Source organism: Neovison vison, chromosome 3 (genome assembly GCF_020171115.1).
Source record: "Neovison vison isolate M4711 chromosome 3, ASM_NN_V1, whole genome shotgun sequence".
In the NCBI taxonomy this organism is placed as follows: Eukaryota; Metazoa; Chordata; class Mammalia; order Carnivora; family Mustelidae; genus Neogale; species Neogale vison.
Genome location: NC_058093.1, coordinates 180,816,323 through 180,833,703, shown reverse-complemented (window position 1 = coordinate 180,833,703; position 17,381 = coordinate 180,816,323). Strand labels below are relative to the sequence as shown.

Sequence of the window (17,381 nt, the reverse complement as noted above, 5' to 3'; positions counted from 1 at the left end):
CAAACAAACAAACAAAAACTCCAGGAGCCAATGAAGACTTTATGAAAAGTCTACTCCTCCAAGCGTTGCTCCCTGCTGAAATATGTCCATGATAACACAAATTACTTTGATGAGCTTTCAAGTATACGGTGGTGATACATAGTTTCTCTCTTGGAATAGTCATGTTAAAGTCTCGCCTAAATAATTCTATATTCTTTCTACTGAAATTAAATAAGAAATTTAAGGCTAGCATGGGTTACAAATATTTATCCTAAAAATTTTTAAACACATGTTTGGCATTCAGTGAGTAGAAGGATCAGCTAGACCCACGTCCATTAGGACCAGTTTTACACAATCGGTTATTGGTAAGGTTCAACTTGGTCAACACCATTTTATTCCTGGTTGGCTCTTGCTAACTCACTTGATCCTATATGATGATTTATGGCACTGTGTGTATTTTGTCATAGTTCTATCCATCTTTAATTTCATCTTCTCTTCTAGGGATGTGTGTTTAAATACCCAGAAATCCATTAAGCAAATACAAAGTAACTTCTATTTAGCAATGTTTGCCAAATATCTATTGAGTAAGTCAGTTAATAAATAGCCAACCACATTATCATTATATACTGCCTGCTATATTATCTGTGGATATGTTGCCTACCAGGTTACTCACAGTGGACAGTGGGGGGGGGGCAGGCTGTTTCTGATTTCGAGAACCAGGAGAGCTCTGGGAGAAGGCAATGTCTGAGTTGGGTCTTACGGAATCAGGCCCACAAAGAGGGAGCTGAAGTCAGTCTAGGCAGAGGCCACAACATGAAGCAGTGCCTAGAGTCATGAAGTGCTTGGGGCAGAGAGAGGGCCATAAGACATGTGGTGGAAAGTGGCCGCAAAAGCAAGCCTGAAGGACAGTCTAAGATCATATCCTGGAGGTCTGAGGAGACTGTGCTAAGGAGTTTCCAGTCTTGGAAGGCATCCACAGCAGAGTTTTGAGCACCACGTGATAACACAGAGAGGACATGAGGCGTTGGAAAGGTAAGTTAGGGTACTCTCATGATGGCCCAGGCAAGATTGCGAGGACCAGGCAGTGGGGTTGGAGAGAAAGGGATGGGATTGGAAATGGTGGGGAAGGTGAGCATTTGGGACCTATAGGCAGCTGATGTGGTGGTGAGGACAGGGGAGGGGGGCAATGACAGCCATGCTGAGGCTCACCAGGCCAAATTAGTGGGTGGTGACACCATCCAACTGATCCCAAACGCACAGGAGGTCAGCAAGAGCGAGGACACAGGCACATCTGCAGTCCCTTCTGGGCCACGTTCTGTGATTAATGTCATCTGACACTAAAAGCATGTTAACAAGTGGGAAAAGTACTCAACTTCTCCCAGGGTAGAACATTCTAACAACCAGCTTCCAAATGGAAACCACACAGTTGACCAGAGTGCCTGAAACAAGCTGGTAAATGTCTACGGCCATCAACTCTCATCAGAAGGAAGCCATAGTCTTGTAGGAAACAACAACTTTTAACCAAATTTTCTGAAGCTTGAGCTCATATGTGATATCATCAGGGGCACAGGCAAGAGGCAACTAAGTAAAAAACCAGCTAACACAGGGGAGGTCCTGACAGCAAGCACGACTACCGGGAACACAGAATAAAATGAAAAAGACACTTTCATATTCGCAGTGTAAAAAAAAACAAACTACTCATAGTAAAATCAACCCTTTCTACTGCATTATTTAAAAGCATGCAGAAACTTTTATCCAATAAGAAAGTATCTATAAACACTTGCACTCGATTTGCCCCAGATAGCCTGAGCAACTTCAAAATTTCGGATAGGTGTTTTTCTCATCTTCTCATGGATCAGCTCAGCATCACCATAATAATTAAAAAAAAAAAAATGTGTCAAAACTCACTTGGCTGCTCCAGCCACTGGAGGCACAGCTGTTGTGATGCTTAACGCATTTAGGCGCCTGCCAATTCTCCCTCTAACGCCACATCCTTAAGCTTTCAGTGGTTTGGCTTTGTTTTGTATCCCGTGGAACAGAAAATAACCTGCACTGATTGTGGCGATTGATTGACTCAGCTGGGGCCTCAGAGTATGAAATGGGAACTGAAACGCATATCTGAAAGTGTGTGTGGGCTGGAGGTGAGCAGGAAGGGGGTGCCCCCATCCCCGATTATAGGCGCAAGCACGGAACCAGCTGAGGTCAGGCAATGGTTCTATCAACTTAGTAACACAAAGTACCTTTTACTCCGCTGGCTGCTCCCAGCTTTCGATACCTAACAAAGAGGCTGCCTGCGCAGGGCGCAGGGCTCTGAAAACTTTTCGAGAAAGAAGGACGCACCGTTCTCCCTCTGCCAGCTAACCTCCAGCTGGGGAGGGGCAGACAGCCCTGGGGTAGGGCGGTCCTCCCAGGCCCTGCGGCTGTCCCCTCTAAGGATCCACATTTGTCTTCCCTGGCCCGTCCTGTCTAACGGAGTCTGAACCTGAATGTGGAATCATACTTGCAAAGGCCACAGAGAGGAGGCGGCTTTCTTTAACGTTTCGCTGGCTTCCCAGAAGTGGGAGGCAAGCAAGCAAAAAACAGACTTTGAAGGGCACTTCAGATGTTTTAATAATTCCTTCTTCCTTGGTACAACTTTGGTCAAACATGAAAAAAGAGCCAAATATTAATAACTGGACTCCATTAAACAAAATCAGCTATTTTACTCAGAAAAGAGGGGGAAAGATGAGAGGGGAAAATATCTAATGCTCGTATTTTTTCAAAGACTTATAAGGGGCTACCAGCAGATAGACATGTTTAAAGACAACTCAGGTTTCAGAAAAACGCATAGGCTGTACTTAAGCCTGAAGATTTTGGCATAACATCTTCAATTTCCCAGTTTAAATTGAGCTGAAAAACAGTCTCTATGTTCAATTATAAAATTAATCACCAGTGCTTGTACCCTTGAGAAATATACAGGAGAAAAGTAAGTGGGATAAGTATAATACTTTCCTAAATATATTTAGATATATGTGTATACACTTTTTTTTTTTCCTTCTCAAGAGCAGGCTGCAAAGTGTTACTTAGGTTTACAAGTTTTAGTTCAGTAATTGGAAAATAAATTTTTGTGGCCCAGAGCAATATTGATTATTAGCTAATGAGTGTCATCTGTGTTTTTCAGGATGCCCTACCGGGGAGTAGTTTTAAAGTGTTGTCCCTTCCTTTCTCTTAATTTTACAGTGAAAGCAAAATGTGCTCTTTTAGAATTAAGCAACTGTGGTCCTATGTAAGGTTAATGTCTTTTCTGCTTGGATCCGCAGAGGGACTTCAAATCAGTCATAAAACAGAGAATGAAAGAAGGTCTTCTGGGGATCCCAGAGGGGAAGAGACTCACTCTCCAACCCCACAGGGTCCACATGGAGGCCCCCTGGGGCAGCGACAAGTGAGAGGACAGGTCACCCGTGTCTAGGATGGGGCCTGTCAGTTCAGGGAGGAGCAGCAGAGTTGCTGTGACTCCAGAGCACAAAGGCCCAAGTCTGTGGGGAGGGAGGTATGGGGAGGGGGCAGGAAGGATAGTCCTACGTTGTGTTCCCTGTTCATGCTATCTTTTTTCTCCCATTTTTGGTAAATGCACAGATGTTCCCCAAGGGGTTAGCACAGATGGCTTGCTAGGAGAAAGGACACGCTCCTCTCTGCAGCAAAGTAAACAAACTTGTTCTTTCTGTTCTGTCTTTCTCCTGAGATCCCTGATCCACTCTCCGATGACAACCTGCCATTTTCTGTTCAATTCAGCATGTTTACTTTTTTTATTGTGATTCATGTCTGAGTTTCTTTTGAATCAAATTACTGCATTTCCCCGGTGAGGTATGCCATATGACGGTCTTGTTAGAACAAAATCAAATATAAAATTTGCACTCAGTGCTGCTCCGTCTCGTCCCCACCACATGTTTTCCCTTTGGTTTGGACACACTTCTGTCGGCTACTGGAACGGTAATGAGTCCTTCCAGCGCTTGGGAGAATTTCCAGACATTTCTGTCTTGGAAACAATAAAGACAGACAGTTTGAAACAGTATCAACAGAGAGAAAGTCACTATTTCAAAATTAGTTTACAACCTAGATGGCTGTTTTCCCCCAATAAGCATGGATTGAAGAAAACCAGAAAGACCAACTGATTGACACTGGTGAGTCACAACAGCAGCTGAAGACTTTCTTGACATTTTATCCCTAGAGATATAACATGATTCACTGTTTCAGTGAGTCTGAAACAGTGAATGGGAATGGAACAATGTAATTCATATTACACTTTACGGTGACTAGTTTTCCTCTCCCCTTTACTTTTCTGGATGCTGATTATTATCTTTCAAGCAATTTTCTGTGTGCCTCATACAAATAATGTTTAAAAACTAGGTTGAGCCACATAGTGCAAGAATGAGTCTCCGTCCAAATACAGGAGAGACTTAATGTTACCTGAGTCCTTCTTCTGTTCCCACAGCTTCCAGGGTGACATTTAAGCTTCTTGGTGGGATGCTTTTTGATCAAAGCCCGACTGCCTGTGACCCCCAGCCCTTCCTAGGATTCAGGCACATAGCACTACTGCCATTTTGGAGTACACCCCATTCTCTAGCTTTTGTGTCTGCCTGGAATCTGTCCTCTTCCACTGCCTGGCCAACTCCCGCTCACTTTTTTCAAGAGTCATCCACGCTCAGTCTGGTGCCCCAGACTAGACGACGTGCCCTCAGTGGCCTTGAAAGGACAGCTGTGAATCTCTCTTGTGGGATTCAAGCTGACAGACATGCTGTAGTCCCCATATGGCGTGAGCTTCTGGCGGGGGAGGGTGGGACAGGAAGTTCTCCGTCTCCCCAGCACCCGGCAGTGTCAGATTCACGGCACCCACTTAGTACACACTGGCCAGTTAACAAGTGCGGCAACTTGTTAAATTAACTGCCTCTCCTCCATCTTTTGTTGCCAAAGACACCCTAGAAACTTAAAAAAAAAAAAAAAAGTATTTGGTCATCTATAGTCACACCATTCTCTAGGACTTTCTTAATTTAGATATGAAAATATTCTTTTAGCAACAAAAGGTGACAGGATCTACTTTGAAATACTTATTTTCTCAAACCCTTTGTCCACAGAATCAAACCTACCTACTCATTTAAGTGACTTTTTAAATGGGAACTTTGGATGATACACAATACATGGTAAGGAAACCAACGAGTGTTTTAGACGAAGCCAAAATGTACTAAGCCATAATGTGACTGGTTCACTCTATCCTCAGAGTGCTGAACACAAGAAATGACAGAGATGGACTGAAACCACAAAATGACACAATTTCCCCACAAAGAACACGGTGTGAACTTTTCTCTTGGCTCTTATTATAAGTTAGTATTTTTCTTTTTTTACTGGTTAACACTTGAACTAAATGCTAGATTCGATCCTAACACTTAGGCTGCTACCTGAGGTAATCCCCCAGTAAGCTTATGACATTGACACTATAGGTATTCCATTTTATGGAGGAGGAACCCGAGGCCCAGAGAGGGTACACAGCTTACCCAAGGTCACACGGCTAAAAAGATGCAGAGCTGAGCTGGAGTACAGTGTCTGGCCCCAGAGCCTGTGTCCCAAACGACAGCGAGATGCATGCTGCACCAGGCAGACAGGGCATGCCTGACTTCCTCTGTGGATGCGGGGCGTCTGGGTGGCTCAGTGGGTTAAGCCTCTGCCTTCGGCTCAGGTCATGATCTCAGGGTCCTGGGATTGGGCCTTGCATCTGGACTCTCTGCTCCAGCGGGGAGCCTGCTTCCCCCTCCCCCTCAGCCTGCCTCTCTGCCTCCTTGTGATCTCTCTCTCAGTCAAGTAAATAAACAAAATCTTAAAAAAAAAAAAAAATAAGTGAAAGGATGCACACTCAGCCACACGGTTCACAGAGGTGTATGTGGAGCGCAAGGACTGCCCCCTACAGAATCTTCCATTTCATAATTCTCCCTGTTACACTTCCCTGTTTATTCCTGCTTTTCTCTCTAGCACATGTTCTTTTTAACCTTTTCCCCTTTCTTCTTCTTTCCTTCTTTAAAAAATAAAAAACCAACAAACTGATAATGGTTTTGGTGCTTAAAAGTATTTCCCCCTGCCCCCCAGTTTCTTGAGATATAACTGACATGTAACATTGTGTCAGTTTCAGGTGTGCAAAGTGATGATTTGAGACGTGTATATATTACAGTCCTCTCTGATCCACTGAATAGCTAAAATGAGAAAGAGTTTCTTGAAATGTAATTAATACATTTTATTTCAGTGTAACAACCTTAATAAATCATCAATTATAAACTGCTTCAAATGAGTATACCCTATTCTAGTTTGCACTTAGAAATCATATTTCTTCAGGAGATATGACTGGAAAATGAATTTTTGTATGCTTTCAAATATGCATTGTCTATAGTGTGCTATTGGAAGTCTTGAGATATTTTTATATAGTCCATGAAAAATGGGACTTAGGTGATCTTATGAATCGTTATTTGAACCTCTAAATAATCTCTTTGACATTAACATCTTCAATAAACATTTGAGCAATATCTGCATTCAGAATATTGGATAGAACTAAGACATCATCTCTATTCATTAGGCTTATATTTTTTCACTAACCTAATTTTGTCTTTCATAAGATATTAATGCTTTTGGAAGTCTCACTCTTAATCCTATTAATTCCTAAGCTACCCTTTAAAAGTGCATGAGGAAATATGCAAAGGCAGTTTCATGGAATTACAAGCTAAATTGCTAAAGGTAGCTCTAAGAACTTCAGGGTCTCTAAAATGCAAAACTTTACTGGAAAATATTGCCTGGACTGAAATCTGACCCTCGAGGCCCAGTTTCCTTGGCGTAGTGGCCTTGTGAGCTGAGGACACTGGCAACAAGGAGAAAGCTCATGTCAGCAGATCGTGTGTCTGTCCGTTTCTCTGCGTTGGCCTAAAGACCCAGTCTTAAAAGCCGCATGGTGCAGCTCTGATGGCTCTGAAGAAATCTCTGGCGATTCAGCTCAGAAGTGGGGCTAAATCCAAGACAACACCGCATCTGGGGCATGAAATGAAGGGTCCTGAGTGTCCCCGAGAGTGAAAGAAGCAGAATTTGAAACTTGTAGGATACAGAGATGGTAGGAACTGATTTTTAAAATACTCTTAATTCCAAACAAAACGTTTCCCAACTGTGAGCTGATTACGGAGACATCCTATCACAGACACATTCTAAAATGTCCAGAGTTCCCTATCTATATAATCTTGTTTGTACTGTTTGCAGGCTGCTACTTTTTTCTCCACCAATGTGTGTGAACTAACCTTATTTAATAAGGTAAAAAGAGAAGTCTACCCCCGCTATCTTCCTCACCCTCCCTGGCCTCAGCCATACACACACATACTCAAGGGATGGGATGCTTCTTTGAATGCGACTTCTTCATGTCAAGTAATTCTCTCCAGTTCTTGAATGGCTTTCCAACAGAATTAGCTAATGACTGAGGTGGCAAAGTGCGCCCTACATTTTAGGGAAGGTTAAGAGAACACTGCGGTGCCTAGAAATGTCCCTGGAAGTCCCCCGCACTAGATCCCTCTACATCCACACGCTCTGGACTGGCAGGACAGCGGCTGTCACAGCCATGACACTAGCCAGCCCCTTTCCTGGGGCCTAATCTCCACCACATGACATCACTGGTTGGTCTGTAATTGCTTTAAGTGGACAGTTTCTTCCTGGATAACTACCGCAACATTGTTAGGATTTAACATCATACTTAATTATAGAAAAAGCCAAGAAGCATAATCATGAACAGGGAAAGAACCAGCTCAGCCTCTGTTCTGTTGCATATTTATGAGGACGAAGGGAAATGGGGAAGTGGTCCTCCTTTTTCCATTTCACATAGGTTTCCTTCCTGGTACGGTGTCTCACTGCTGGATGGATGAAAACAGGTCCCTTTCTGGCAGCCCCCAACCCCGCCGTGCCCGGCTCCACCCCCGGGTCCTGCCGACTGGCTGCAGGAGTTGGGAGCACGGTCCCGGGCGTGGTGCCCAGCAAAGAGCTCGTCTCACCTCGTATTCCTCCTTGAAGCCGTAGCCCTCGGCACACTTCATCTGCGTGATGTGCTGAAGCAGATCCGCCACCCGGATGGCGGGGTGAAGCTGCCCGGTCTGGTAGGGCACGTCGGCCGGCTCTCGCTTCTTGTAAGTGTGTGACTGCACCAAGCTGCTGGTGTCGCTGGCCATCGTGTGGCTTTCGTCTAGGAAAAGAAGGCCACGACGGGAGTGAGGGAGGACCAGTGGGCTACATGCGGGATCCCTGAGGACGCTCAGAAGCTGCTGCTGACATCCCCTCCACCTATGGCTCCAACCATCCCCATGGTGGCTCAGTGAGAAAGAAAAGTTAGATGTTTAGAAATTTACATGGGCTCGGCAATACTGATAGGAATGCGGCAGAAATCTTTGTTTTTACAAAGCAGTCCAAACGATATATTGCTTTCACAAAGCTAGTTGGTAGGAACCCTTTATTTAGCCTTTGGGCACTCAAGTTTATAGAAGTTTCCATCTGAAACTTCGCCAAGGCCTGGTGCAAAACCAGCCTTGTCCTCTTCCAAAGATTCGTTAACTAGTTTGTATGATGATGTAAATAAACTCTGTACAAATGTTCTGTGAGCAAAGTAAAAGTGTACAAAATGGGTTGGCTTGGAAAGCTAGCAATGAAAATGTGGACTTGACACATGAAATCCAAAGAGAGCAGAAATAGAAAGCGGATGATGAGTCACTCGCATGCTGCAGTGTCAGAAAGCTTGACAGAAGGTTGTGGACCAGCGCATGACACACGGAATGTTCTACAGGAGCTAACATGCAGGCCGGCACACAGCAGAACCAGCTGGCTTTGTCCGAATCTACAGATAAGACACACACTCCCACTCCCTCCACACCTTTTCCGTGGGCGAATGGGGGAACTTACCATTTATTGGCACTTTTAAGAAGGTACATATCAGGAGAAAAGAGGAGGAGAAAAAGGAAACAGGGCATAAGCAATAGTACTGTGTGAATAATTACAGGTAGTTTTTTATTCTGCGCTTTACTTTTATGGTTAAGTTTTCTATCTGCAGGTGATCAGAGGTCAGAGCCTCAATCCTCCCATCACCTTAGGATAGGGGCGTTTTACTGAAGTCCTCAAAACCAAAAAGGAGGCTAGAATAGTATCATAATTACTTTTCATCCCCCGTGAATTAAGTAATGACTAAATAAGTCTTTGTATTTGACACATTTTCTCATTTAAATTTCTTGAACACGTCAACCAAGTTGTACTATAAAACTAATGCCAAAATTTGATCAAATAAGCCTAAAAAGGCTGTATCTTAATGGAAGACTCCTAGTACATTAGATTAACGAACTGCAGAAACTGTAGCTATTAAAAGATGTCTGATGCAGGAAAGGGCTATTAGATTAAGGGTTCCACGTGCTACAGGTTAGCTCATGATAATGCTGAATCCCTTTAGCCATTCTGTGATTGAGGCTGTGTCTCATAAAATATAATGCGAACTTCACTTAAAAAGAGAATGTTAAATCAAAATTGATTTTGGGTATAGAGAATTAAAACATATATACAAAGGGACAAGTTCATTTAAAAAAAATTCCCAGAATGTTTATGAATAGGGAATTCAGCTATGGGTATTATTATTATTATTATTATTTAATTTGATTTTTTTTTTTTTAAACTGAGAGATTCAGCTCGAGGAGAAATTTCATTCAGGGGCACTCGGCTGGCTGGGCCTGGTTTTCCAACCTCAGTTCTATCTGCGTCGCAAAGCCCCTGGGGATGCATGGTATGGAAGGTGGTACACTATGTCGCTGTCGCTGAAATGGCACCTGGATCACCACAAGGTGGCTAAAGACACAAAGACAAAATAAAAAGGAGTGGTACGTTGATTTTATGATTTTCGTTTTCATTTGGATTTGCTTTGATTAGCCATTCAGACGCTCCCATTCTATTAGAACAGTCACAAAGAAACCGGGATGTTTTTGCGTCCGATCTGCTTGCTGGCAACTGCCAAGCCCCTAAAGTGGGGTATGGGACCCCTGCTGAAGGACTGACTCCCTGGAGCTGTCAGCTACTCCAGCAGGAAGTTCTGTTCTTGATACGAAAATAAATGGAACATTAATTAGTTTCCCCCCTGTGCCTCTCTCATTCTCTCAGTTTTGTACCTTTTGGGATGAACGTAATTAAATGCCCTCCATTGTGGACTGACCTTCTAAACTTCCCCTAAACGAATCATCTGGGCCTTTCTGGTGGAGACACTGTAGCCGGGTAGGGCTCTGGTCCTACGGCGAGGTATTCTTGGAAGGTTTAGTGCCCAGGGTGGCCACCACTGTCACCACTGTACTGATTGTGCCCGCTGTATTATGATGAGCTTGGCCTCATTACTAGCCTGCAGGACCCGTTAAACATGACCGAGACCATCCCAGAAATGAGGGCTATTATTGAGTACACAGACATTGGAGAGGGAATAGAAGGCTTCTCGTGCCACCTGTGGCATGAAACTGGGTCACGCACACAATGAGAAATTCTTGATGCCACCGAAATTACTGGGTAATCAGTTTGCTCTGACTTAAAAAGAATGATTACTGATAAAACATGGCTTTTCACATTGATTTCTTATATTGGCTTAAAAATTACCAACAATGTTTTCAATTAAAAATTATGCCTCAGAGGAAATCAGAAACAAAGCTTCTCACTAACAGTTCTGACAGTTTTTGAAGAACTGTGAATTAATTCTACCTATATTCTTTAAGAGGCTATCTTCAGTTCTCAATGAACCAGCTGACAAATCTAGAACTGAAATGGGTGTCCCATTTTTGAGGTGTGTGTGGGGAGTTCTATCTACTTATCTGTCAATATCTGTCTACCTATCAACATCTATCTGTCAAAATCTGTCCATCAACATCTATCTACCTACCTAGCAATCTCTTTCCCTCTCTCTTTCTTGCTCTCTTTTATTTATTTGTTTTTTTGGAAGAAAATGAAGTAAAGGCATACTACAGCTCTGTACATTAGGCTGGGCCCCCTAGCACATGAGCATAAAGGGTGGAGATAATACACTATTTCAGGTCACAGCAAAACCCTCTTGGCTCCAGCATTGATGTTTGTCCAGCTTATCCTCTTCCCAAGGTGACCCGGGATCATCTCATTCATCCTTACTATGCAATATATAGAGTCACTGCACCAAACACCATGGGAAGAATGGTTCCCAAACACTGCCTTTTGCAGCGCTAGTACATATATAAGCCAGACGTGATAACAGTTATTTGTCAATCTGGCTGACTTCCTTTTCACGAATGTGCATCATTTTGGCTATTTGAATCATCTGTGCAAATGATTCCCTTTTGGCAAAGAAGCCTAACCAAGTTTCAAAGATGTCCTTAGTGTTTGTAATAACAAAGCAACGACTTTAAAAAATGATATTTGTTTAATAAGCTTATCTTAATCCTGCTGTGCAATCTGAACATTTTCTTCCCTCTGACAGTGCACGTCTTCGCCCTCCCCACTCCGGCTCCCCCAAGGTCAGAACATCTACTAAAGGAGCTGCAGAATGAATGCCGTGGCACACGAAGAAATCACAAATCCCCGCCTATCACATTCTGCAAATGTCATCTGCATGTAGATTACTTTGTTCGGGTGCCTAAAATTAGCCTGTGCCCCTTACTTAGGAAAAGAATAAAAATGCAGCCTTTTCCCCATATAGCTGGTATTCAAGGGGGGGAAGGAGGGCTTTAGTCAGCTGTGTTTGTTAGCCGTCAGAATGATGCTAATTCAAAAATTTGGGTTCATGACCATTTTGACACTTCTGTCCAAGTTCGCATGAAATTTGGGCAATGACCTTGTTCAAGTCCAGAAAACACCACAAGAAAAACACATCACCCTAGCTACAGAAATTGTAACAACTTAGAGAAAAGAGAAGCACAGGGGGAAAAATTACGTTGCAAAGATATCAACCCTTATAAAGAGGATTAGGAGGCAGAAGTCAAAGAGCTGGGGATGGAACTTTTGCTACTATGAATCGGTATACTCCTTGAAGTGGATTGTGTCGTGCTCCTTCTCGGTAAGGTTAGTAGTAGAAAGAGAACACAGCCGTGATACGCTTGGGTTATTGATGCATCTCAAATGCAATGGCAGCTCATGCTTATTTGGTTATCGGAGTCAGGTAATGCCATTTCTCCAGAACCTTCTTACATTGGGCAAATGGGATTTTTTTCGGCTCCCCACAGGGAACATTTTATATTTTCAATGCATTCTGCCCCACTGGGTTAACATTTTATTTCATTTCTAGTGACATCTGACACATAATAAACCATGTGATTATAAAGTGCCATCCTGTCACTTTGCTGCTGAGAACACATCAGCTCCTTTGAAATTCCACTGTGTGACAGACACGTTGGAAAGCTGGGGGTGCCTTGAGTGGCTCCAAGAAGGGGCAGGGGGCCCAAACTTTGCTGTGATCATTTTTTCTGCATAACATTGGGCATAATTAGAAAAATGCTATTTTTGAAATTGAAGTTTTTAGTGCTTAGTGGCAAGTGCAAATAATAAGTGATTTTTGTTTTTATGATTGTCACATTACAGAATTCAGTTCTTGGAAGTACACAGCGGAGTGATGACATACTGTGTTTTCCCTTGGGATCAAATCTGACTTTAAATTCTGAACATGGAAAGGGAAAATACTAGAGCCGGGCTTGTTCATTTGAATCTTTTGGTGTCGTTTCCAACATGCATGAGGCAAACCCTTCTTATCAATGGAGGTGGTTGGAGAGTCTTTTTTATTATCTGTGCCCTCCCTCCGAACCACCCACCACCCACCTGTCCTGCTTACAATCCCTACATCATACAGAGCAGAAATCCAGGCTCCTAAAGCGTGGCTACTGACTTTCTAAATTATTCCTGCAATAAACTGTGATAAAGGGAAATGTTCTCACCTAAAATTGCAGTTGGCACAAATGGGTCTGTCATACATCATAAGCAGGTCAATGCAGAGAAAGTAAAAAGAGAAAGAACAGTAAATGATTGATGAAAGGCCCCCCACTTTCCCCGCAGAAAGCCAAAGAAAGCATCGGGTTACAACACATCAAACGTATTAAGCTCCTCAAGCATCATGGACACAACGTGAGAGCGTGGATTGGTTCTGATCACTAAGGGGTTATGAGTGGATGGGACAATGGAAAAATCTGTTACCTGGGTAGTAAGAATTGGGCACCGATGTGCTCAGTGTATTCGTTTTCATTGTAAAGGACGAGGGTGAAGACACAGCTGTAAATGAGAGAAGGACTGGTCAGTAGGGGCAGGGAGGCAGTACCGGAAATACAGCCCTCCGAGGTCACTCAGAAGGACACTGTGCTGGTACAGACTGGACTGAAGAAACGCCAGACACTACTGAAGTCTATGTGGTAAATACGCTCATTCCCCACTGTTTCCAGGCAATCACTTGTACTTTAGAGGACAAACACCCTTTTACCACTGAAAAGATTTTCTTACTCTACAAATGAAGAAGAATCCCCATCACCCCTGCTGCCATTTTGAATTGAGAAATTCATTAGTCTTCTCTTTTGACTTCTAGCCTTTGCTGGTAGAATTCTAGTATCAGGCCAGTTTTTCCCCCCCTAATAATAACTAAGGCTATGAGGAGATGTCTACACAAGGCTTTTGGAGAATTTTCTGAATGTCAATGTTTTCACACTTTGCTAACGCCTCTCTTTCCTCCTATCTTGGGTATTCTGAGAACATTCTACAATGTTCTGACCCGGTCTACAAAAATAAAGGTGATGTCTCGCGTGCACTGTATTTAAGGTGAAAGCTGAATGCCTACATATTGTTCTATTAGTCTTTTCAGTCTTTTTAAAAATGCTTATTTTTCTTTGAAATAGTCCTCTGAAAGACTCAGGATTTAACTATTAGACCTTCTCTTGCTCCCTGTAATAGGGAGGGAAAGTCAATCCCATCCAATTAATCTGATTTCACTGAAAGTGGGTCCTTCCTTTTTTGAAAGTAGTTTGTGAACTGTCTTCAATATCTTAATTGATTAGTGTTGTAAAATCACTTTCATTTCATTAAAGTATAAGGATAAATGGTTTGAATGTGCTCAAGTGTTCAAGTTGGTTAAATGTAAGTCTAAATCTTAACTTTCTGGTGTAGTTATAAGATTTATTTGATCCTAAAGTTCTGGAACAAGACACTAATACCCAATTACATCGTTTTATTATGGAAAGAAGTACCAAATCCCTGTGGATAGTATATGTTATCTTTATTCTGCTGACATGTTAATATATTTTAGCTCTCCTAGAGAAGTTCCTCTATGACAGTGTTTATCTGTTTATATTTTTAAAATGTAAAATTAAGAAATGGCAGGCCAAGAACCAGAATGCAAGCTGCCTGTCATTTATAAGATATTTCTCTAAAATAGAGAGTTATCATATTTATAATGCATGTTGATAGTAAACTGCCAGGAAAAAAGAGGATAACTAGTGAAAATAAGAACAAGAAACCCGAGTACTTATAAGATGTGTTAGGGTCAGTGAGAATTACGTCTGTTACCTCCAGACATTTTTATGTCATTGGCAAAAGTGCTCAAAGCGGATACAAAAGAGCTATGTTTTTCACCCTTTAAAATATATTTTAATACTTTTGTATTTAGTATAAAAATGAAACCCCTTTCCACTATACAAATTTATTTTCTCCCTTTGTATACCATATTAAAAGAAGATGGTACAACTCCCATTTGCTTTGGTAGACAGATTATTCCCCATTCTCATAAATATGTTTGTGCCTATTTTTAAATTATCCAATTTCATTTTTCTCACAGTCTCATTTCTAAAAGCTGCTCACCTCCCAACTCTAAAAGACCTCAGACAGACCCAGACTTGTAATAGGTTCAGGACTGGAAGCCTTTGAGGTCTAAAGAGCTCCTCTCCTGCACGTTTCCTCCCCCAGTAGCTCATCTCTTATTTTGAGGGTACTAAGAGAGTAACCATGATAAAGTCACCGTCAGGGTCACTCTGATGGTTGGGCATTGGATGGCATCTCGTCATTGCTTACTGAGTGGGAGGAAAATGGAACGCCTACTGCTGTGTTTCCTCCATCATCTTTATTGACGGGAGGCATAAAATAATGGCTTGTGGCAGATGAGCCATGGAAGCTGATGCTGGTTTCTGCAGCAACCTCTCTGCCTGAGCATTTATGGGTTTCCATAGACACTCGCTTTGTAAGAAGTAACCGCCAAATTAAATTTCCTGTCCAGAGGCAAATATCCCCTGTTGTTCAGACTTCAAAAGCCTAGAAACTCATCTTGTAGGTTTCTACTCTGGGCAGACAGTTCCTAGTAAATGTATGCGTGAGGAATTTCACCATGAAATAGGACATTTGGAACATTAATGGATTATCCTAGAAAGTGAGAACACCTATCTGAGTGGCCCCTTTATAATGACATTGAAGAACTACCCACTACTACCAAGATTCTAGCCCTTTGGTGATAGGCAGGACTCTTCCCACCCCAGTCCACAACAGTGTATCATAAGTTGCTTTATTTTGGCCATTAAATATGTTATATCTATGATGATACCAAAGGGCAAAGAGCAATGACCCAGAATGAAGAGAGCTACCCTCCCCACTGGGGTAAGAGCCGACAGAGGTGTCTGCTAAACCCCTGCTCCACTGGGCCAGGTGTGCATGTAGATGAATGAATGTAGTGTCTCTAAGTAGGAAGAGGCAGGCAACCATAGCCACCATAAATAGAAAACAGTCTTCGGAGAAGCTCTGGGGAGCCCTGCTGAATGCAGAAGGACAAAGCATGGGAGAGCGGACACTGACCACGCAGTGACCAGAGAAAGGGCTGGTAGATGGGGTGCCTGGGAGCTTGCAGCAAAAGAACAGGCCGAGTGGATGGTCCAGACATGGCACACATTGTCCACACTGGTGTCAGTCCTCTCCCCCAGCCCCTAAGACCCAATTTCTGTGCTTCTCAGTCATTGTTCCGGACTTTCTGCATTTTTATTAGTGTTGGGGATAGCCGCACATTTGTTCCATCCTTCTGCTGTCCAACATGCTAATTCTGTGGCTGGTGGCAGTGGCCGTCTGTGGGTATGGGTTTCACACAGTAAAGGAATCTCTGTCCTTGAACCCAGAATGGCCTTGAACCACAGAATCAGGCATCCATGTGGATTTACTTCTGGTCTCTGAGAAGATCACCAGGGACACCACAATTGCTTGTTTTGTTCTTTACATACTCAATCGAATTGTTAGCATTCTAAAATAATGCCTTGTACCTGGATCACAGGTGGCAGTCTGAGAAGGCATGAGCTGAAGTTTGGTTTACCCACCTGGTGTGAGATGTAAGATTTGTGAAGTGGAAATACAGTTTAACTTATTAATTGCCACTAATACCCCTATAATAAAGGCAGAACCTGTCAGTTAAACAAATAAACAATTAACTTGTTACTGCCATTTAGTGAGCTATTTCAGAACAGGCTTCCCTGTGTAATTCCACACCTGGCTAGCTCACAAACGGGATCTCAACCACAAAAAAGGATGATGAGAAGCAGGTGCCTTCCTCTTCAAGAAGAGAAAAGCCTTCATGTCAATGCTAAGGCTCCATAGAAACTTACTTGTGGCTTCCTGCGCTCCCTGGTCTGGCCCTATCATCTCTGCCATATCCTCCTCTCCCAAGCAAGCCATGGCACCCACAGAAGTTTTCAGAATTGCTGAAAGGGATGGAGAAACCAATAGGGCGTAAGAATTCTTCAGGGAGTTTTTGTTTTTCAATGCCCCAGTACTATCCAGTATCCTGGAAAACCAGAGCAATGTATTCGAAGCTAAGCCATGCATGCACTTACATCTCCCATTCAAATTGTGTGTGTCCATGAACGAGAATGCCTCGTCGCAGTTGGTGCCTTGCTCGGCATAGCTCTTGTCCATTGAGTTCACCATCACGGTCATCTCCTGCCGCGTGCTGCTCATCGTCTCCTTCCGCTTCTTGGCCAATTTCCTTAGGACAAAGAGTTCATTATATAGACAAGCATGAGAATGGAAAATGGGGCCTTGACATGTGTCCTGCGTAATGATCGGGACTATTTTCTGTTGAATTACTCGTATTCATGCCTAACGTCTATTTATGCGCCTTCTCGATGTCAGGTTCTTTGCCAGCTGCAGAGACACAAAGATGAAGAGCATCCACAGTCCAGCCTCAAAAACCCACAGTGATATCAGGAACACACAGCCTAAAATATTACTTTCTGCTTCTCCTACTACAAGTTAAATTAAAAGTATAATGCGATCGTAATCTAGTTATTGATAAGCTTCTGGAGTTACTAAGTTTTTTCTAAATTATTTTCTACATTCAGTGGCAAAGAGTAGATGCCCTGGGAAATATCTGTCAAACA

At 42.8% G+C, this 17,381-nt stretch overlaps 1 protein-coding gene across 10 annotated transcripts in view; it reads right to left on the bottom strand.

Moving 5' to 3' along the window:
- PTPRM (protein tyrosine phosphatase receptor type M) overlaps nt 1–17,381 on the bottom strand; it is a 780,862-nt gene that overhangs the window by 124,122 nt on the left and 639,359 nt on the right. For 3 of the 10 annotated variants that reach the window (XM_044243376.1, XM_044243379.1, XM_044243375.1), the window contains 6 exons: nt 16,836–16,987; nt 16,608–16,703; nt 13,186–13,260; nt 12,930–12,956; nt 8,920–8,931; nt 8,022–8,209 (listed from right to left, as the gene is read on the bottom strand). In XM_044243376.1, coding sequence (XP_044099311.1) covers nt 8,022–8,209; nt 8,920–8,931; nt 12,930–12,956; nt 13,186–13,260; nt 16,608–16,703; nt 16,836–16,987 — 550 coding nt within the window. The remainder of the gene's footprint in view (nt 1–8,021; nt 8,210–8,919; nt 8,932–12,929; nt 12,957–13,185; nt 13,261–16,607; nt 16,704–16,835; nt 16,988–17,381) is intronic. The other 7 variants (XM_044243380.1, XM_044243383.1, XM_044243382.1 and 4 more) reach the window with 5 other exon arrangements.